Here is a 21,935-nt window from a genome sequence, read left to right as displayed (position 1 = left end):
TTTCCAGTGTATATATCTGCCTGGTGTTCAGGGTCACTACCATACTGTAGGGGCTTTAGAAATACTGATGACATTTTTTAAAGCCTATCTCTTATTTATAATTAACAGTTTTAGTTAAAATATTTGATAAGGTGAAAGCTCCTGAGCACCACCACTGGCTTTCAGGTTTTATATCTCAAGTATTCCTGAGAAAACAGTGAGAAAAAGAGTAGCTTTCATACATTTTAAAAGCTCTTTTTCAGAGGTTGTTCAGACTTTTCTAGATGAAATAGACAGACAATACCGCAGTTAAAGGAAAAACTGAGACTGATTCCCACTCAAGCTAAGTGAGACGAAAACTTAAAATGATCTGCTCTAAACTGCAAGGTTCAATTGCAACGCAAAAGTGAATGGTACACGGTATCCTTTGCTAAGTGAAGGATAAAGTGTGATTACCCACTTGAAGTTCCCATTACATCATAAGTGCAATTCAGTTTGGGGAAAATAGTTTAATGTTATCTCTCAGAAAAAAATAGTTTTTATTTTTCCATCTCAAGCAAAACAGTGGTTATGAGGTCCAGCGCCACCAAGCAACCTTCATCCTGTCCCATACTGCCGAAAATGAATCCAAGGCGGGACGGACATCCAGGATGGTGAACTGGTAGTCCTTGTCCACTTCACCACCGTCATAGTAATCGATCACATATCTCACTTCTGTCCCACAACGGTTGATGATCCAATCATGCCTATCGAAAGGCAACTCATATCTGGAATGAAAACGTGCTAGTGAATGTTAAAATGCTTGTTGTGAGTTTGGTCCTGGTTTAAGCACTGAGAAAGATACAAAAGAAGCATGTGCAAATGCCTGCTCTCAGTCAAATATCTAATTGGGGTGTGGGGGTGAGACTCAGAGAATCACACAGTGTAGAGGGCTAAGGGAAGATGGTGCTGAAGAACTGTAACGAGTCCAGATCAGATGACAGCCCATCTGTCTACAGAGGAATGAGGTCAATAGGAAAGAGACCAAGACCAGGGAGGTCAGCTGAGATATTACAGAAATGCAGGTGTGAGTTAAGAATCTGAACTAGGCTAGAAGAGATGGGGAGGAACACTAAGTGCATAGACCCAAAGAGCTTAATCATGGGAGGAGTAAGAGGACAGGTCCAAGAATACAGAAGACAATGTAATTTGACCCTATAATAATTAAATAAAAAGCAAGCTACTTCACCCCATCTGTCCATCGATGGGCAAACCTCAGAGAGGATGAAATCTACAGCTGAATACTGATAAAGTTTTGGGAGATGGAACTGCATTTCTTAGACTGGTTTGGGTGCCAAAAGAAAGTTGGTCCTGACCTGAGGAATATGAAGTAACACTTCTGCACTGACACTCACCCCATCCAGGAACGAATTCTTGCCCTTGGTGAATACTCTTTTGCTTTCCCTCCAAACCGGATCAACGATGGACCACAAGGACATTCCCTAGAAATTCCCAAATAAGTGTTAAAATATTTTCTTTCCTTTGACAAAGACTATGTTCCAGTTTTTCAGTAATATATAGTTTTCTGTATGCATTTTGCATAATATTACATTTACAGAGAGAAAAGTAACTTCTAAAATAATTCTAAGAACAAGTTCCTTTTTGTTAAAAAAATGTTCCTCTTTCCTTTTGGACTGGGTATGTTCCACTCTCTTCCGTTTCTTCCAGACATGTGCACTGTTCCTTTCAGGAGTTCGCAAACAGGGGTTTTCTATTTGGTGCAGGAGGACAGGAGCATTCTCAGAGGGGGGACATAAAGAAGCCTCAAGTATTGCATTTCATACTTCTCTTTGACAGAGAGTAGCTGAGATTTTTTTCAGACAAACCTAAGAAAATAATATGCTCTTCTTTCATTTCAAACCAATGAACAGCCTTTAAGAAAGAAAAATGATGGATTAATCCCTAGGAACCAATTATAATTAGTGCTGGACCAGCTCCTTAATAACTACACACAAGCTGAGGGTGACAAAGTACTAACTAGCAAACACACACCTTCTGCCTGCAGATCCTTGCAGAGGGCCCCCTAGGGCCAGCTCTCTGTGGACACAGGGAGTGGCAGTGCCAATAAAGCCTTCAAGTCCTGCCCTCATGGAGCTTGCAGTCCATCCACATGCTAGACAGACAACTGTTTCCCCAACAGAAGGGGTGCCAATCAAGACAGCGGCCACCTATCTTGTCAACTGCTCTCATTGACAAAACAGGCTTTGGTCTTGATGTATCTCTCTAACGAAGTGGAAGGGAGAAAAAAAGACCCATACTTGAGGACTTATGAGTTACTTTACTTCTCCTTTTAGGAACTTCTCCTTAGCACCTCTTCTCAAAAGGGTCACATGCAAAGCAGCAAACTCAATCCAGCCAAACTTTCTCCTAGAGAGCATAGTATGAGTTTTAAAAAGGCCTAATTTTGACAGAACTCTGGAAAATGACTGAAGAGGAAGCTAAAACTGACAAACCAAAATTGTCTTTTCTCTCTTTCCGCCATAGTCACGCAAGTATTTAGCAGGTGGTCTTAATTAGAGCACACTTTCAACCTGAGTCACTGCAGACTCGGTGGCTCCTCTCATGAGAAATCTGGGAAGGTGACTCCTGCAGGCCATGGATTACTATTATTATTATTATACTATCATTATGATTATTATAATTCCCCCATCACATGCACCCATCCCTGACCCAGAGCCCAGGCAGTAACACCCAGAGAGTGCTACTAATTAACTTCAGAGTGCAAATATTAAAAAAAAAAAAAGAACACCTCAAAAAATTATTAAGTGAATTTTAGCCAAGAAATTAATCAATCACATTTCACAATGTATTTGAAATGTAACGACTAATTATGATATAATCTGGCTCTTTGTGCAGACATGCGCTGCCCTTACACTTCACGAAGAGGACTCCACAAACCAGCAGCACCAGCATTACTCTAAAACATGAGCTTGTACCCCATCCCGGACAGATTAAGCTAGACACTCTGGGGTTGGAACCCAGCATGCAGGCTTTTAACAAACCATCCAGATGATGCTGATGTACACTCAAAACAGACTAAGGTCCTATCACTGTTAACACACATGACTGCATTTACCTACTCTCCCTGAGAAAAATGGCCCTGTCTGATGAGATCACTTCATGTTTAGTCATAATGGAGATTCAATAAATGCTGCTGAGAGAACAGAAATGTCTTTCCTATCTTCTTTGAGGCAGATAACATTTTAGTATCTCTGTTCCCACATGCTCTACTTTCAATGGACTGTGATACTCCTCCTGCTGAGAGGTGGGGTCTCTGTCCACTCCCCTGTAATCTGGGCAGGCTCCTGATGCTATGGGACTGCCAGGCTAGCCCAGAAAAGGAGATACAGCTTCCGCCTGGGGCTCTCTGGAACTCTAGCTCTTGGAACCCAGCCACCATGATGCGAGGAAGCCAAAGCAGCCATATTCAGAGGCTGTGGACAGGTGATCTGGCCGACAGCTGGCACCACTGGCCAGATGAGTAAACAATGGAGCCTTCAGAGGACTCTATCCCAAGGCTCTGAAGCCATCCTGACCACTGAGTCTCTGTAGCCAAGGCCCCAGACATCTGGGAACAGAGATGAACCATCCCTGCTCTGTCCTTTCCACTGTAGACCCACCGAATTCACAAGCCTAATAAAATAGTTACTCTTTTTTACATAACTAAGAAGGGGCAGTCTGTCATGCAACAATAGTCTGGGACATGCCTGCTACATAAAATGTTTTATTAGAATAACTAATTATTTGAATAAAATGTTAAAATTCTAAAAAAGTGATATAAGAAAGATGTTGGATATTTTTTTAAGATCTCAAACATACTTACGCAGCATGGAGGGCTTCCCACTTCAATATCTCCTTCCAAGCCTGCTCATTATTCTGATTGTGAATTCTAATGATATTATACATATCTTTCTGGCTAATATCCTCATCCTTCCACTTCCACCTATGAAAGAACATTTGGTAAAATTTGGCAAATATTACTGATAATGTCATAAAGTTAATCCACATATTCATGATTTATTAAATATTATCCTTTATGAAAGAACTAAGAATGCTCATTTTCTCTGAATTTAACAGATTTAAGACTCATTTTAAAGATTTACCCATGATTGTGAAGTATCACCATAAAAAATCCAAAGCTATTATATAAATACTAAAAACAAAGATTAAAATTTCACCTTAATCTGATTTTACTAAGTCACAAAATACCAGACTTACAGAACCATCTATTTTTAAGGTGACACTTGTTCAGTTATTACCATTAATTAATGATTTCCTAACTTTTTTCTAAGCATTTTATATAAGAGTGTTTTTTTTTAAAGCCTATTACTGGCCATGATGGATAATTTTATGTTTCACCCTGGGCCTCAGGATACCCAGACATTTGGTCAAAAATTATTCTGGGTGCGTCTGTGAGGGTGTTTTTGAACAAAATGAACATTTCAATCCATAGACTGAATAAAGCAGATTACCCTCCCCGCTCCATGTGGGTGAGTCGCATCCAATCAGTTGTAGGCCTGAATGAAACAAAAAGGATGACCCTTCCACGAGTTAAGAGGGAACTCCTTCTACATGACTCTTTGAGCTGGGACATCAGTCTTTTTCTGTCTTTGGACTTAAACTGAAACATCGGCTCTTCTTGGGTCTCCAGCCTGCTGGCTTTCAGACTAGAACTTATACCATCAGCTCTCTGGTTCTCAGGCCTTCAGACTTGGACTAGAACTATACTATTAGCTCTCTTGTGTCTGTAGCTTGCTGGCTGCAGATCTTGGGGCTTGTTAGCTTCCATAATTGTGAGTCGATTTCTTATTATAAATTCCTTCCAGCCCTCCCTGCAATACACACATACATTCTATTGGTTCCATTTCTCTGGACAACCCTGACTAAAATACTGGCCTTGCACTTATATTCTGATAGGTCTGAAAAATCAGTTGAGTATTATAAACTGATTAACTCATAAAAGCTTTCTGTATGTTTGGAGGGTGAAAACATTTTTAACATTCTTAGATACATTTGACAAGCAAATTTACATTCTAAACAATATGCTCACTCACCCTTTCCTTAACATTGCATTCCAGAACATCTGCTCAGAAGGATAAACCCATTTTTTCTCTGAATCTGCTCTCGGAATAGATGACTCCTCTCTGGCAGTAGACAATGCAAACGGCTGATCTGGAGCAGGAGTTTGATTAGGTGGTGGCATCTAAATAAAATAAGCAGATTTGCTTTTTAAATGCTGGACATATGATATAAAGTCAAAACAAGCAATATAATTAACTACTTCCTGGAAAGCAATGCACCACACACAAAGCACAGGTTACTGATTAAACCAGTGACAGAAAAATTTCAGACTTCTCAGATAATTTGGCCGCTGTTGTTTTTTTTTTATTGATGCATAATAAATGTGTATTGTTTTCGAGTACATGTGATAATTTAATACATTTATATAATTTGTAAAGATCAAATCAGTGTAGTTGGGAAAAATACGGAATATTTCACAAATTTTCATGCCAACCTTGGACAGGGGACATGTTAACCTTCTCTATATTATTCCAATTTTAATATATGTGCTGCCAAAGGGAACACAATTTGGTTATAGAGTAAGAATACTGAAATTGTTTTTCCTTGTTAAGTTCTCATAAATAGTAAATAAACATTGTGGTTAAACTTTTGGTCTCCTCCTCTTTTGAACAAATTTAGAAGTAATGTCACCAAGAAATAAGAAGTAAAAGTTAATACTATGATCTGCAGACATTTCTAAAACCCTTTTTGTGACAAGCTCTTCAAAAATGACTACTCACTCTGAGGAAAAGTCTCATAGAATACATACACAACATCACTTTCTTTTTAAACATTCTTGACTTTTAGGTTCCTGAAAGCTAATGCTTTCATTCTTTGGGTTGAATACATTGTAGATGAGTATCTGCATCTCAATGCTGCCAGACCAGAAGGTATGAAGAATCTCTTGTCCCAGACATATGGGTCAGCAATACTGTTATGGTAACACCTAGCCCAGGTCAGGGTCTCTCATCCTTGGTTCTATTGACACTGGGGCTAGACAACTTTTAGTTACATGGGTCTGTTCTAAGCATTGTAGGATGTTTAGGAGGATGACTGCCTAGGGGCTAAAATCATCCCAGGTTAGGAATCACTGGCCTTTAGCTCTAAAATGGGGACACTAACAATGCTGGCTGCAAAGAGTTGTCATAAGGATTAAAGGAGAGCAAGCAGGGTGCTTAGCTCAAATGCTACAAAAGTGATCAAAAGAAAAGTTAGCTGTGATAAATATTCTCATTACACATAATGTTTTCATGGGGTAAGAGTCTAGGTCTGTTAGATTCTGAAGGGCCCATGTTCTGAACCACTAGGCTATTAGACATAATCTACACCAGTGGTCTCCCGGGGCGCTTCTGGCAATGTTGCCTGTCACTGCTTTCATGCCACAGAGAAAGCAGCAACAGAGCTGAGTAGTGTGACAGAGACTATATGGCCCACAAAACCAAAAACATTTACTATCTGGCCCTTTACAGAAGCAGTGTGCTGATGACCCCAGGTCCAAATAGGTGACAGCCTGTGTGGAAGATGATCTTGGTGTAGTGCCTGAAACTTTATTTTCAAAAACAGGCAGTGGGTCATAGTTTGCCCATTCCTGAAGTGGATGCTGCTATTGGATCCCACACATTCTTTCTTTCCCAGGATAAATATTTCTAGTTCCTTCAGATGTTGCCTGATTCACTAAAATTTCTACCCTCGATAATCCCGTGGCCCTCTAAAGTACAGGCCCGAGTCTGTTTCTCTGTTAAAATGTGATTACAAACATGAGACCATAATCCCCAATGTTGTCTATCACAAAATAGAGTGAAGCCATATCTACCTTGTCCTCACTTCTTGACAGCATTAAATTCAATAGCAGCCGTGGGACAACCAGCCCAGTGACTCATGTGCAGGCTAGCACCCAATTGTGCCTGAAGAAGTCCCCCAATCTTGTAATGTACCTACAAGGTTTTACCAAACCAAAATCACCTTTACTAATACTAGTTACAGTTCTTAGGGAATTTTCCATCTACCACCTAGTAACTCTCTCCCAAAAGAAAATATTCGTTTGGCATGGCTTACTGCCAGTAAACTTATTCTGGCTCTTCGTAATCACTGTTTTCTTTCCCAGGCACTTCCTGAAACTATACTTAGTAACATATTCTGGATTTTCACTGTGAACGGAATATTAAACTTCTTTGTTTTAAAGGACAGAAGAGTCCATCCTAGAAGTCTACATTTTTTCTTGGGAGTCTGTACAAGCATCTCTGCACAGAAAGCTTTAAAAGAAGGGATGATCATTGATTACCAGATTTGAAGGATCTAGCTTCTCCTTATTGTCAACTGCAGCACCCGTAACAGGACACTCCACATACTCATAAGCGCGTTCCTGGTGGGCAGGCACACAGTATGTTTTGTTCTCACAGGTTCGGTCAGATGGTTCTGCGCTCACTGGACAGCCTGAAATGAAAGTATAAGAATGGTGTCACCACAAAGGCCCTAAAAAGTTGAATTTCTGATCAATGATTACCACATAGGAAAAGATAGGTTTCTTCTGCTTAAATCTAACTGAGTTAAGCTAGCTAATATTCCAAAGTCTTAAAGATGAGGAGAAAGTTCTATAAATTTACTTTCCCTTTGAAAGAGAAACAGGTACCCATTCTCTAATTGTCTCATGCCTCCAGCAAAAATAAACCAAAGAAATCTTAGCAGTTGCAAGAGCATGTATTGTCCACGCCATGGTTTTAGTAACAAGCTAGAAGGTACCTGGTTGGATTAGCAACTGGGAGTTGTCAGGGGAACCTAAGCAGGGACCAGGACACATTTCATGGGGTCTCCTTGACTTTCCATTCACTAGTTCCAGACAAGCCTAGCCCCAGTCAGGACACAGCTACAGTCTAGACTTTTGTTATCGATGCATTTTCTCAGGTACTAGCGACAAGAGAAGAAAATGAGCAGAGGAAACTTCACAAAAGCTTCTGGAGACAAAATTGAGTGCCATTCTGCTTATGATTTGTCCCGAGACTGAAACAAACCACAGAAAACTACCATTTAGCCAGACACAGTGGTTCACACCTGTTGTCCCAGCTACTTGGGAGGCTGAGGCGGGAGGATCCACGGAGCCAGGAGTCCTAGGGTACGATGAGCTATGATCATGCCTGTAAATAGTCATTGCACTCCAGCCTGGGCAGCATGGCAAGACCCCATCTTTAAAAGAGAAAATAACTACCACTTGGCCTAGGTGATATTCCCCATCAGAAGACAGTAAGAGGTTCCAAGAAAAGGCAGGCATTAAAGAAAATGTTCCACAACCCATGTGGGATCCAGATGCTTCTTATGAGGGAAGGTCTGAGCCTAATAAGATGAACAATAGTCATCACCCAAGGATCCAGAGTGCTGATCCCAGCAAGTGTGGGGACTGAGAAGCAGCCCAGGAAGATAACTGTTTATCCAATGGAATCCTCTCAGACAGCAGCAACTACAGGAGTACACTGAATGCTGGGTGCCCTATGTGACAAAGATGAGCTTCCTTTTACTTTCTTCCCTATGCCTCTCCTCTTAAGCCCCCACTTTCTAGTACTCTGTGCAGCTGCTCACTTTAGAAGTGAAGGGAGACTTTGCTATACCTTCCCTCTATACCATTCAAAGCACCAATCAATCCTTTCCAGGTCACTGATCCCAGCTGGGTGTTGAAAAGAAAATACTGTTCAGATTTTTCACAATATATAACTAGTGGCCACTTCAATCTCTTACAATTACCCACACTCTTTACTAACATAAATAAGTCTAACAGCTCTCCAAGAGACACAGCAAATGAATAAAACCAGAGAAAGGGCTCTATGATCCCCCTGGGGACACTCAAAACAGGACCACACCTGCTTTGTCTGATCTGTGTCAATGCTTCCTGTACAAAGAAACTGTGGAAGAGCACTGGATCTATCCTTGTCCAATGTCACAGAATTTTTGCTGGCTTTGCCACTTACTATGTGACTTGGAGCATATAAATTACTTTGAGCCTTAGTTTCCTTGACTATAAAATAGGGAGAAAACCTACCACACAGGATTACAAAGTCAAGAATGTAAGCTCCCTCAGGAAAATAAGATTTGTCTATTTGGTACACTGCTATTCTCTCCATGAAGAAACAAACAAAATCCAGCGGTGATCGGCACAGAATGAGCAATGACCTCTTCGAGTGGGCTGGCTGGCTGAGGGAATGAATGACTATAATGCAAGTGTTAGTACTCAAGTAAGCACACCATATTGCTTCTGCCCCTCACAACTTACTGATTCAAGCCCTACTTTAATATGAACATGCATCGATTAAAAATGAAAGATAGCTTTTCCATTTTCACCTTTTTACCTAAAGAATGGACCACAAGTCCATTAGGCAATGGCTTATATTTACATAGAAAAATACTACAACGGATATCAGAGCAAAGTTTATTAAGATAGCTAGATCTACATCAAAGTTTCTAAACCTTGGCCCTCTTGACATTTGTGGTGAGATGATTCTTTGCTCAGGGACCATTCGGTGCACTGTAGGATGTTTAGCAGCATCCCTGGCCTCTACCCACTAAATGCCAGTAGCTCCCTTTTCTCTCAGTTGTAACAACCAAAAATGTCTCCAGACATTAGCAAATGTCCCCTAGGGGGTGGAGGGAATGCCCCTCCAGTTGAGAACTATTGATGTAGGCACAAGGAAACTTCAGGGAGATGGGGCTCATTTATAGAGTAATCACTAAGTTCTCATGCATTATCTCAACTAATCATCATACTAGCCCTGTGAAATATTATTATATCCTCATCTTACAGATAATGGACTGAGACTTAGGACCAGACCCAGGGGGCCTCACTCCCAAGCCTATGAGCCTCACCAACACCTTATACTTCTGTGTCTTCTTTAAAAACCTTTTGGGAATTATCTTGTGTTTTTTTGCAAGGCCAAAGGTTGACTACCTTTCATTTTCCCTTCATGCATTGGGCATCCTGAAGGTGAGGATGCTGTCTGATGATTTGAAGCAGTTGAGGTAACTGTAACAGCAGGAGTAGATGCAGATGAACCCATGGCTGGAATCACAGTATTGACTCCAAACAGTTCTAAATTCCCACCTGCCAAAGAAGAGAGACAGATTAATGCCAATGCCTGGATTCAGACTATTCCCTTGTTATTCTTAATCTGGCCAACGCTCCTTCTTCCTCTTTGTCATCCCATGGGAACCTACCTATCAGGTTACCCACTCTGAGGAACAACTTTTACACATTGCCCCCTTTGGGAAATACTGTGAAATCTACGCCAACCTGTGGGGGCACGTTTCTAAGGGAGTGGAGATTTGGGGGTTGAGGTGAGGCGGCTTGAGAAACCACGTCATAGAAAGAGGGTTCCTGGGGAAACGGTCCTAGGCGTGGCGATCGGTTTGCGGAGAGGAGGCCCATTGACCCCAGACTTGACCCCCGTCCCTGGGGTCTCACCGAGGGGCTGGGGCGTCGGGGAGAGGGATGTGGCAAGGAAATGGGGACTCGAGGAAGAAGGAAAGGGACAGTGGAGGTCGAGGCGCTGCCAAAGTCTTCCCCACAACGTCCCTGAGAGTTTCACTTACTCCCGCCCGCGGTTCCCTGACCAAACTTGCCGCAGCCAGCCCGCCCTTCCACACCTGATTTCTCCCGCGGGCTGCTCCGGGCGGCCGGCTCCGCGCCTCAAACTGCCAACCAGAACCCAGAGAGGCAGCGACTTCAAGCCGCCGCCGCCTTCCCCGCACTGGGTCACCGCTATGCCGCGGTCACAGCCGGCGTTCGCACGCGCCGCTACTTCCTTTTTTGAAGGCGGGACTTCCGGGCTCGCGGAAGGATGGCGCGGGCTGAAGAGGAGCGTTTTCCCGTCAATCATGGAGGGCGCGTACCACCCCCTCCGCGCCTCAACCCTCATCGGTGAGGGCCCGCTTTCTGGCCCCGCCCCTCTGGCTGGGCGCCCTTTTCAAAACCCAGCTGACAGGACAGTTGTCTGCTCCGCAGGCTTCCCTAGGGTAAAGCTCTCTGTTATAAATGCTTTAAGCAGCAGCGAGGGAGAGGCGCTATGGAGGAGTTTTAAAATTGGTTTTTTTAAAAATGTTTTTTAAATGTTATCCCGTCGGTTTTAATTATAGCAATGATTCAAGAAATATTAGTAGGTGTCCAGAGCCTGTGACTGACTCTGGAGATTCAAAAATGAGTCAGACAGGGTTTTGGCTGCCCAGGCCTCCTTAACTGGGTGCGTGGATTTGAATATCTGTATTTTCGTTCATCTCCAACAGAAATTGAACCTTTTCTTCTGTCAGGAATGTAGGCAACAAATCCTAGTAGTGTTAGCGATATGTGGCACTAATAGAAATTGTTGAAGTGTGAAGTCTATACCCGTGGGGAGAAAGAATTCTCAGACGGTGACTAGGATATACAAAAGTAAAAGTTTATTTATTTTCCTGAGAAAGAAAGAAAGGGGGGGGGCATGACATACAGAGGGAAGAAAGAAATGTCGGGCCACGAAGAAAGTTGCTTGGTCCTTTCAAAGGGTAGAAATGGCTTTTTTCTCTGCTTCAGGGGACTGATAACAAAAGAAGCTGTGAGGCTGCTGTGTGGCTTTTTCTGTTTCTCACGTAGCAGATTGATAGTAGAAATTAGTTTCTTCTTTTTTTTCTTGATAGCCCGAGGCATCTGGTACTCTCTTCTTGAGGAAGCAGGGGAAGCTTGCAGTCCTACTGTCCACTCAGGTATGTTTCCAAGGCTGAGAAAACTCAGAGATAACAAGTGAGGTACAGTGTTTTAATTAAACAAAGGGCAGTTGTGTTGTGAGTTTATTTATCATACTTTGGTAGTTTATTTTCCTCTGTTAGATAGGTTATTAGTGAGACCACCTGTCAGAAATTACAGATAAATTATGTCGTGTATGGTTGTGTCTGTCTCAAAATACTACCCATGACTACTTTGAAAATAAGGTAATTTGATCTTGTTACTTAAAGTGTTAATAAAAACTGTGTATTTTTCTATATCACTGTAGTATGCCCAGATCCCTTCTTAGGGCTCCCATAGTCCATTTCCCTAGGTCCTAGGAGTGTTGCGGCTAACAGCTCTCAGCTGAGCCTCCAGGAATTGCCCTCTGCCTAAGAGGATTGCCTCATATAAAATCACATTCCCTCCTTGGATAAGTTGGCAGTTTATGAGTTTTCTGTGCAAGGGTACTTAAGCCCAGGCCCCTAGCCTCAGGGGAACAACTGGAAAGGGCCATCTACCTTCAGAGCTGCCATAGGACCAGCGGAGGATTCCACTGAGACTACATTCACTCTGCCCACAAGTCTTTTGTCTCTCCCACAATTCCAGTTTATTTCCTACAATTCTCAGTTCTGTTACTAAAACACAGCCAGGGGACCCCTTATAGCTCCATGTTCTGTGGAATCTGCCAGGATTCACCACATCTGTACTCAGAGGTATCATGTCTATACCAAGGGCTAAGGTTGCCTCTTACTCTTGGAAATAAATACCACTTTTCTTTAAAAGGATTTGTTGCCAATAAAATTACAGAGGTTAATAAAATTAATAGAGGTTATTCTGTTTAATATTCTCCCAACCATTGTAATAACTTCTGAGGGTATATTATTATTAATTGGTAAGTCCCAAGCTTTTCTTTTTATAAGAGTCTAGAGTCAATATAAACCTCTAAAAATTGAATTAATTAATTCACTGATTGTGAATGACTACCTTTTATTGTGGATCATTCCCACCTTCTTATTCAAACCCTAGTTCCATATCTCCAGATGTACACAGGGCATTGCTCTTTGAGAAAGTTTCTCTAATTTATAGCTGAACTTATTTAAGATTGGACTCTTTTTGATACCAGACAAGGGGGTCTAAGTGGGCACTGATGAGCCTGCAGTAAGGCTGGTTCAGAAAAATGAAGGCTATCCTCTGATAGATGCCAACAGGGAGATGCCCAGCATCTTCCTCTGTTCTGAAATCCAGTGTGTATGAAGTATGAGATGAGACAGGGCCCTGCTTCTCTCTGTGACAGCACTTCTTACCTGGGGCTCATTTTGCTGCCCCATCCTGAGCGGGTATTTGGCAATGTCTGGAGACATTTTTGGTTGTCGCACTAGGGATAGGGGTTTCTACTGGCATCAAGTGGATAGAGTCTAAGGACTCTGCTAAATATCCTATAATGCAAAGGACAACTGTAGCAACAAAGAATTATCTGGACCCAAATGTCAGTAATGCCAAGTTGGAGAAACTGTTTTGGGAAGACCAAAGGCCAGAAACTTCCTCTCCTTCATACCTGGAAGCTAAAACATGGGCTCCTACCTTCTCAGCCTGTCGTGTGTGTGTGTGTGTGTGTGTGTGTGTGTGTGTGTGTGTGTGTGTGTGTGTGTGTATGTTCACTAAGTAACTACATTGGGACTATTTAACTCATTACCCCTTCATTTTACCCCAAACCAATACCCACAGTCATTCTGAAGCTGAAATGGGTAAAAATCTCACTATTGTTGAGTAGTAAAAAATATTATTATTGGGGTTATTATGATTAAGTTGCTGATACAGTTGTTGCCACAAGTGGGCCTTTACAAGTGACCACTGAAAAAGATGGGAGCAGCCCTGGTAAGAATGGGTGAAATGAGCTTTGCTCTGGAGAGGAGCTCGGGAGAACCATATGAGTCACAATCAACCCAGGCAGAAAACATCAGTAGATGTTTTGCCTAGAGGAGTGGCAGATTTGATCTTTTCTTCCCTTTGGAAATAATTAGTAGTGGATTTGGTTTGCTAATGCTTACTGATGTTAGAGAGAAATTGGGGAAACCACAGGATTATTTTAATGAAATTTCCAGTGGATATCGTATTTGCCTTTCATTTTCTAAGCATAAACTGCAACCAAAGACCTTCCAACATACTTATTCTTTTGAAGGAGAGAGTCTTATGGTAGACTATAGTTGTCTGAAGTTACCGTCTTACTGCATAAAGACAAAGTTAAGATGAAGTAAATAAGAGAGGAGTAAAGAAATGGCTGCTGATTTTGAGAAATACATAAATTTAGGGGCAAGACTAGTTCAGTGTTGGACATGTTGCAGTTGAAATGACCGTTATCTAGGCAGTAGAATCCAAGAAGCATTTCAGAACACAAAATTGGAACTCAGGGAAGAGCTGATTGTAGATAAGGTAATGTAATTCATAAAGTACGGTTGGATATTAAAACCACAAGGATGGATGGTAACATCCTTCAAGGCTTTTGGTTTTCTTTGCTATCATTCTATATTTACCAACGAACTTTCTTGTTTAGTTTTGTTTCCCTATTAGGAAGAGACTGCTTGACTAGCCAAATTAAATATATTCCTTTCTCCTTGGCAGTTTGATTTCTTATTGTAAGCCTTGTGAATTAATAAATTGGAGAGGCCAGTGCAGTGGCTCACGCCTGTAATTCTCGTACTCTGGGAGGCCAAGGCGGGCGGATCGCTCAAGGTCAGGAGTTCGAAACCAGTCTGAGCCCAAGAACAAGACCCCGTCTCTACTAAAAATAGAAAGAAATTAATTGGCCAACTAATGTATATAGAAAAAATTAGCCGGGCATGGTGGCGCATGCCTGTAGTCCCAGCTACTTAGGAGGCTGAGGCAGGAGGATCGCTTGAGCCCAGGAGTTAGAGGTTGCTGTGAGCTAGGCTGACACCACAGCACTCTAGCCGGGGCAACAGAGTGAGACTTTATCTCATAAATGAATGAATGAATGAATGAATGAGAAGAGAAGAGAAGTAAAAATGGAAGGAAAATCAAGAAAGCAAGGTATGAATGGCTGTAGAAGAAGAAGGGGAAGGCTAGTGGTTTGGACTCACTCTAAAGTGGGATTGAAGAATTAAAGCCACAAAAGACAAGTAGACAAACCATTCTCTAACACTACCACATGAAATACAGTTTTCCAATAAATATGCTTTAGGGAATACCGAAATTCATATTTTAATTCTTGAATCCTAATAGATAAAGATGTTTGTGATATTATTCTATTGTGTGGTTTCCCTATGCAATAAAGCCCAAAGATATACAGGCTCTAAATGTAGAGTTATTAGTACAAATATTTAAAAGATATAATCAGAATGAAGGAAAGGTTTGGGTTTTCCTTCTCTCTGTCTTACTCTGACTCTCTCTCTCTCTCTCTCTCTCTCTCTCTCTCTCTCTCTCTCTCTCTCTCTCTCTCTCTCTCTCTCTCTCTTTCTCTCTCTCTCTCTCACACACACACACACATACACACATAACAGCAATAGCAATATCAGGTTTTAAACCCAAAGAAATACATTCCAAATTATAAAACATGAAATAAACAGTTAACATATTATAAATGTTAAAATATCTTACCCTTGCCCCTCTGCCCTGGGGGCTCTCTGCCAGTTTGCTCAGTTCCTGTCCAATTATACCTCCCCTGATGTTATTTATGTCAGAAGCAGAGGCAGTATGAAGCCCAGTGCATGCAATTATCTGAGGAGTGCTCTTTTGTCCCCAGATCTCTATCTTACCAACTGTTTCACTGGGGTTTTCCAGAGAAATAGAACCGATAGGGTGTGTGTGTGTGTGTGTGTGTGTGTGTGTGTGTGTGTGTGTGTGTGTGTGTTCTAAAGGAATTTTAAGGAATTGCTCTCACACAATTGTGAGGACTGGCAAGTCTGAAATCTGTAGGGCAGGCTGGCAGGCCATTTCCTGAGCTCCTGCTATGTGCTTGATGTTGTGCCAGTCTCTGAGGCCATGGGATGTGGGAGGTATGTTCTCTGCTGCCTTGCCAATATTCTAGTTGGCAAGACAGACACACCTTCATTATTGTGATTATGTTATAAAGTAACTCTGGAGTATAAAGAAAATCTACTCAGCCATAGTCTTTACTCTGAAGAAGTGACCTCTGAATTGATTTTTTATTTTCCTATTTTAACCATTTTTAAGTGTATGATCAAGTGGCATTACATATATTCACAATGTTGTGCAATCATCACCATTAATTGATTTGTAATGGCCAAGTAGGGATTATTCCATCGTAGCAAACACCATTAGATGCTATAGAACAGCTATTCTCTCTCCAACTCCATTTTTTAAACACAAATATTATAGTAGCATACTTTAGGGTTTAACCCATTATTATTTACCTAAAATATTTGGGAAGTTTTCCATATCAGTACATACAGTGTTCCTTTTTGTTTTCATTTAACAGATTCAAGAATTAAAATATGAGTTTCCATATTAATGCAGTGTTTCTTTTTTTTATTTAACAGGTGTATATGATTTCATTGTATAGATTAATGCAGTTTATGTAACTGATCCCTTACTAATGAACTAAATTTAGATTGTTTCCAACATTTTCCTATTACAAATAATACTACAGTGAGTAATATTGTGCTTACATAATCTCTTACACTGTGTGAACAATTGTGTAATACCTAGAATTGAAATGACTTGGTTAAAGGGAACGTAGTTTTAAAACTTTGATAGATTTTTCCAAATGATCCTCGATAGGTGAATGTACCAGTTAACAGTTCCCCAGGACTGTATGAGAGTGCCTGTTTCCCCACACCTTCATCAACACAGCATATTGCTCTTGATTTCTAGGCAAGGAAATTAACCTTTTTTCTAAAGTGTGAGTTTGAAATATTTTCTAAGATTTTTTTTTGATGAGTTTTTCTTTGGGTAATTTTTATTCATCTTAATTTTATACTCTTTTATGGTTTCTAGATATTGTGGTATAGTTAGAAATACTTTAATTTCTACATTAATTCTCCTGCGTTTCTTCAATTTAAAAAAATACAACTTTTTACTATAAATCATTCATATATTTGAAATTTATTCTGGTGTAAGGAATAAAGTACAGCCCTGCTATGGTTTAGATATGGTTGGTTTGTCCCCACCAAATCTCATGTTGAAATTTGATCCCCAGTGCGGTGGTGCTGGGAGGCGGAGCCTAGTGGGAGGTGTTTGGATCATGGAAGTGAATGGCTGGGTGCAGTTCTCATGGTAGTGAGTTCTCACAGCAGCGGGTTTGCACTCTCCTGAGAATGGATTAGTTCCCAGGAGAGCAGGGCTGTTATAATTCCAGGTTCCTTCTCTAGTTTGCACTCTATTTGCACCTGCTGGCTTCCCCTTTGGCCTTCTCTGCCATGTTTTGATGTAGCACAAAAGCCTTCACCAGAAGCTGAGATGATGCCAGTGCCATACTTCTTGTGTAGTCTGCAGAACTGTGAGCCAAATAAACGTCTTTTCTTTATAAATTATGCAACGTCAGGTATTCTGTTGTAGTAACACAAAATGTACTAAGACAAGCTGCAATGACTACATTCATTTTATGCTCTTCCATATTTTGAATTCTTTTGTCTTTAGTCTTTTTTTTTTTTTTTGAGACAGTCTCACTTTGTTGCCCAGGCTAGAGTGAGTGCCGTGGCATTAGCCTAGCTCACAGCAACCTCAGTCTCCTGGGCTCAAGCGATCCTACTGCCTCAGCCTCCTGAGTAGCTGGGGCTACAGACATGAGCCACTATGCCTGACTGATTTTTTGTATATATATTTTTAGTTGGTCAATTAATTTCTTTCTATTTTTAGTAGAGACGGGGTCTTGCTTAGTGTCTTTAGTCTTAATTTTTGTGTGTTTACCTTGGATTTCTCAGGGATTATTTCATATAACCTTAACTAAAAATTATTTTACTTTCTCCTTTCCAATGTTAATGCCTCTAATTTCTTTCTCCTGCATGGGACATGACTTTCCAGCAAAATGTTAAATAAAAGTGGTAGTGGAAATGTGTCTAATGTTTACCCATTAAGCATTTTGCTAACTTTTAGATTACCATAAATTTTTTGTCATGTTTAGGAAATATCCATCTATCTCTATTTTGTTATGAGTTTTTAAAAACTCAATAAGTGATTTGGTGAGTGGGTTTTCACAGGAGATGATAAAGTGGCTGAGTTTCCCATCTGAGTCAATGTGGACTGAGCTTGTACAGGCAGAAAGAAAAGCCCAGAGGCAGAAGTGACCATGGGAACATAAGTCCCTGAGTAGTGCAATATAACCTGGGAAAACCCAATCTTCTATGGACCATGGACTGGGATTCAAGTGAATCAGACTTTAAGCTCCAGGAAGTAGGGAAGCCAGGCCTAGCTGACAAAGGCTCACACTTTGCTTGAGGGTGACCTTATTAAACAAATGTCATACAAAATACGGTAAGTTGATAATAAAACATTCTGTGGTGTTTAATTTGTGTGTGTGTGTGTGTTTGTGTATTTGCACTACTACTGAGGCCCCCAGACCACTTGGATTCAGGATTCTTTTTTTGTTTATTTTTTGAGACAGAGCCTCTCTCAGTCTCCCCAGCTAGAGTACAGTGGTGTTATCATAGCTCACTGCAACCTCCAACTCCTGGGCTCAAGTGATCCTACTGCCTCAGCTTCCCAGGTAGCTGGGACTAGAAGCAGGTGCCACCACACCTGGCTAATTTTTCTTTTTTTAGTCAAGATGGGGGTCTTGCTCTCACTCAGACTGGTCTTGAACTCCTGACCTCAAGCAATCCTCCCACCTTGCCTCCCAAAGTGCTAGGATTACAGGTGTGAGCCATCATGCTTGGCCAGATTTAGGATTCTTCAACAAAATAGATTAGGTGACATTTGCCCTCCAAAGGCAAGGGAAGAGGTGGCCAGGGAAGGAGAATGTGCTGGCTGGAAAGGAGACAAGATCTGAGTAAAGGAAGCAGAAGGACACACACTTCCACTCAGGATTTAGCATTTGCAGGACTGCCTAGTATGTAGTTTAGAGCTGGGTTAGTATTATTTAAAAGACTACAAGATGCCTGGCCTTTAATTTAAAAGAGGTGTGAAGGTGAAGCATGGCAGGTGGTGAACAAAGGAATTTACTATGATCTGAAAAATAAGCTTAAGTACTAACTCCACTGTGGGTGGGGAGGCAAGAACCTTCCCTTTTTTGAGTTGAAGATAGTCTCTTCAGTCTGGACTTGCTTTCCTAAATTCCAAATCTTCCTTTTCTACAAAACAAGGTGAAGTATTTTATGCTAGCTACCAAAATCATTGACTGTATTTTACATGAATTTGGAAGTTTATTATGCTATGAAAGTGTTCCCTAGCTATTTCATATGTATCCATACTCTCTCTCGCAACACAGTTTCTGCTTTATATTTTCGGAATCTCACGTAGTCCGTATTTTGTTTTGCAGAGAAGATATTAAATAGTTGTGGCTGGTTGAGTTCTCATCTCTATGCAACCAAAGTTAGCTGGTTCTCTAGACATTTTGATGCCACCCAGTGAGAGTGTTTTCTGGATTTAGTGATTTAGTGCTGATTATTTTTACCTTCTCTGAAAATGGAGCCTCAGAATAGAGACAGACTGAAAAATCTGAAAAGTCTCTTACTTTGAGAACCATGAACATTTTATCCATCTATGACCCTGTGACCCAGCTATTAATTAGACATTGCCAACACATTTCCACACAAAGACCTCATAGTCTTCAGTGTGAGAATTTAAAAAATAAATTTAAACAACTTTGGAGAGAAGGAGAACACTAACCTAAATTTTAGCAGTAAGAAAATCCTTAACAAAAAGACCTACGAAATTACCACTGGGGGGCGATAGAAGTTCAGCAACTGCTCTGCTAATCCCTGAGGCAACTGAGCACTTTAGTTGGTTTATTTATCCAAAGCTGGAATTTGGACGTGTGAACCTTTGAGCTCAGGGAAATTCCTGGATGAGAAACACAGTCCTGGGAAAAACCTACCAAAGATGGAATTAGCACCTTGGCGGACCGCCTTCAGCACAAAGAGCCTTCCTTCCTTGTGTGTCTTAAGAATTTACTTCAGTTCCCTTCAGTCTGAAACAGAGGAAGCCAAGTTAAACTGCAAAGAAATGAGACAACAAAGAAGGGTGCTTATTTATCACTACCAGCAAACACATGTAAGTGCCCAGTTTAAACAGCATTAAGGCATCTCAGCCATTTGGATCGGTTTTGGTTGGTGTGTTTGGACCTTTCCTGGGGAGAGTAGGTTGTAGAGATTATCTTAGGAAACTGAGTCATAGGTAACACTTCAGGTGACAGTTAAAGAATCTATTGAGGGGGAGTTTAGACAGGTTTACCTTTTAGAAAGGTATCCCATGGAAAACAAAGGAGAAACAAATATATCTTCATTGCAGGAGTAATTTTGCAGCCACTTGATGGTGTGCTATGGGCTTTATTTCTCCTTCCTGATTCCCTCGGTGGTGCACAGGACTGCTCGTAGGGGTGGGGTCCAACCCTGGTGCCAGACTTTAGTCAGCCCACTCCATCAAGCAGTGTCAATGTTGGGGGTCCAGTCATTAGTCCTACTTGGTCTTATTTTCTCTCCCAAGATTGCCACTAATGAAATGTCAACAGCACAAGAATTTGTCCACCTTCCACTCCAAGAAGAGGCAAAGGACAGGGAGATGTGGAACTTAAAGAAGCAAGTCCAGAATGCACTTTGGTGCAAAAGAGAAGGCATAAACAGATCTAAGAAATTATGTTGCATACCTTGTCCGGTAGGCTCTCCATTTCTAAAGCTCTCTAACCTGGTATAGGGATGACCGGGGTGCCCTAGGATTGTAGCTAGGATGAGGCCCCATGAATCTCAATGTTTAGTGCCATGTGCCCTCTTGAAGCTGCTAACACATGTTTCTGAGGGACATTCAGAAAAGTTGGATGTATCTTATGTTAGGACATTTTGGATTTTGAGTGAAGAGTCCAGTTTGAGTTAGTTTAAACAGAAAAAGAAATTTTTGGTTCGCATCCCTAGGAAATCCAGGGGTGGGTAGAGCCTGGGAAAGGGCTGAATCCAGGTACTCTGCCTTCATCTCTTAGCCCATTGCCACTCTTTATGAAGGCCTCTCTCCTAACTTTTTGGGCATTCTGAGGAATTTGCTCTGATTGGGTCACATTCTCTCCTCTGGATCAATTACTGTGTTTGGTGGAGGAGAGCAGTGTGATTGACAACCCATCTAGGACCAACGGAAATGGTCAAGAGGATATTCCTCAGAGGAATTGATGCTGAGCAGACTAAAGCATTATGAATCTATAGGCAATAATTTGTCTTTGTGGACAGGAAACTCATCAAGCAGAATAACAGTAAGTGATCTCCTAGCCAATAGTAAAATTAATCCCAATGGCAGTTTTGTTTCCTTAGATTCTACCATAGACCTAATGAAAACACTCTGGATTCTTAGGTGCATAATTTGGGAAATGCCTCTACTAATTCAAAGAGGATCTTGGAACTGTTTTCTATTGACAAATGCCCATAAAAAAGGAACCTGTGTTGTAATCACATGCCTCTTTTATTCCTACTATAAGGAAAGCACCATAAGTTCAATATTGAAAGCTGAAAAGAAAAGGACTAACAATCACATTTGGTACTAAAAGTCCCAAAATTATCCCTGGAAACCTTAAGGTTTACATAATTATTTGCAAGGCTCCCTTAATGTGAATGATCTGTTTTCTATGTAAATCCTAGACATACAAAACACATGCCTCGGTGTAAAACGTAAACTGAAACAAAGTAAAATTTTCAGACACTGAGGGCCTAAAATAGCTATAGTCAACTACTGATAAGACATAAATGGTGACAGTGGGATGTTCGGGTCTGAGTGACAATAGTCCTTGACCTTCAAGGCTGAGAAGATTGTGGGAAGCCATTGTGCAGATGAGACAATTTGCCCAGGCCACAGGCCTGGCAGCTGTATCCACACACCATTCTGAGTTCTACGAGAAAAGCCCTAGGTCCAGAGGTAAGATGGCCTAAAAAGGGCACCCTTTGAAGCATGCTCCAGGCTCTGTCCTTGTAGGCTGTGTGGATGTGGGTATCACGTCACCTTTCAGAGCCTCCACTGCTTCATTGGTGCA

General features: G+C 41.2%; 2 protein-coding genes and 1 non-coding gene across 4 annotated transcripts in view; 1 reads left to right on the top strand and 2 right to left on the bottom strand.

The window, feature by feature from the left end:
* Window positions 1–473: 473 nt before the first annotated feature.
* On the bottom strand, window positions 474–10,841 carry HCCS (holocytochrome c synthase). 2 transcript variants are annotated; one of them, XM_012784847.2, is made up of 7 exons: window positions 10,705–10,841; window positions 10,010–10,162; window positions 7,361–7,512; window positions 5,073–5,221; window positions 3,842–3,961; window positions 1,374–1,460; window positions 474–746 (listed from the first exon to the last, which is right to left on the bottom strand). In XM_012784847.2, exons 2-7 carry the CDS (start codon window positions 10,116–10,118, stop codon window positions 548–550), a joined length of 816 nt encoding a protein of 271 aa, XP_012640301.1. In that variant the 5' UTR covers window positions 10,119–10,162; window positions 10,705–10,841; the 3' UTR covers window positions 474–547. The 2 variants fall into 2 exon arrangements, with proteins under 2 accessions (XP_012640301.1, XP_012640302.1); XM_012784848.3 differs by lacking the exon at window positions 10,705–10,841 and adding an exon at window positions 10,276–10,342.
* LOC142866055 (U6 spliceosomal RNA) lies at window positions 5,498–5,604 on the bottom strand. Its single transcript, XR_012916126.1, has one exon. It is a non-coding gene; the product is annotated as a U6 spliceosomal RNA (small nuclear RNA).
* LOC142865815 (uncharacterized) overlaps window positions 10,117–21,935 on the top strand; it is a 25,623-nt gene continuing 13,804 nt past the window's right edge. Inside the window, exons 1-3 of the mRNA XM_075999168.1 lie at window positions 10,117–10,282; window positions 10,373–10,978; window positions 11,728–11,793. Of these exons, the coding sequence (XP_075855283.1) occupies window positions 10,117–10,282; window positions 10,373–10,978; window positions 11,728–11,793 (838 nt within the window). The remainder of the gene's footprint in view (window positions 10,283–10,372; window positions 10,979–11,727; window positions 11,794–21,935) is intronic.

This window comes from Microcebus murinus, chromosome X (assembly GCF_040939455.1).
Source record: "Microcebus murinus isolate Inina chromosome X, M.murinus_Inina_mat1.0, whole genome shotgun sequence".
NCBI lineage: Eukaryota > Metazoa > Chordata > Mammalia > Primates > Cheirogaleidae > Microcebus > Microcebus murinus.
This window is presented reverse-complemented; position numbering and strand designations above follow the sequence as displayed.

Coding starts and splice junctions, on each gene's coding strand:
- HCCS (XM_012784847.2), bottom strand. CDS start 10,118: ATGGGTTCATCTGCATCTACTCCTGCTGTTACAGTTACCTCAACTGCT. Junction 7,513..10,009: donor GCATGAAGGGAAAATGAAAG/GTAGTCAACCTT, acceptor CTTTCATTTCAG/GCTGTCCAGTGAGCGCAGAA. Junction 3,962..5,072: donor AATGCAATGTTAAGGAAAGG/GTGAGTGAGCAT, acceptor GTTCTTTCATAG/GTGGAAGTGGAAGGATGAGG.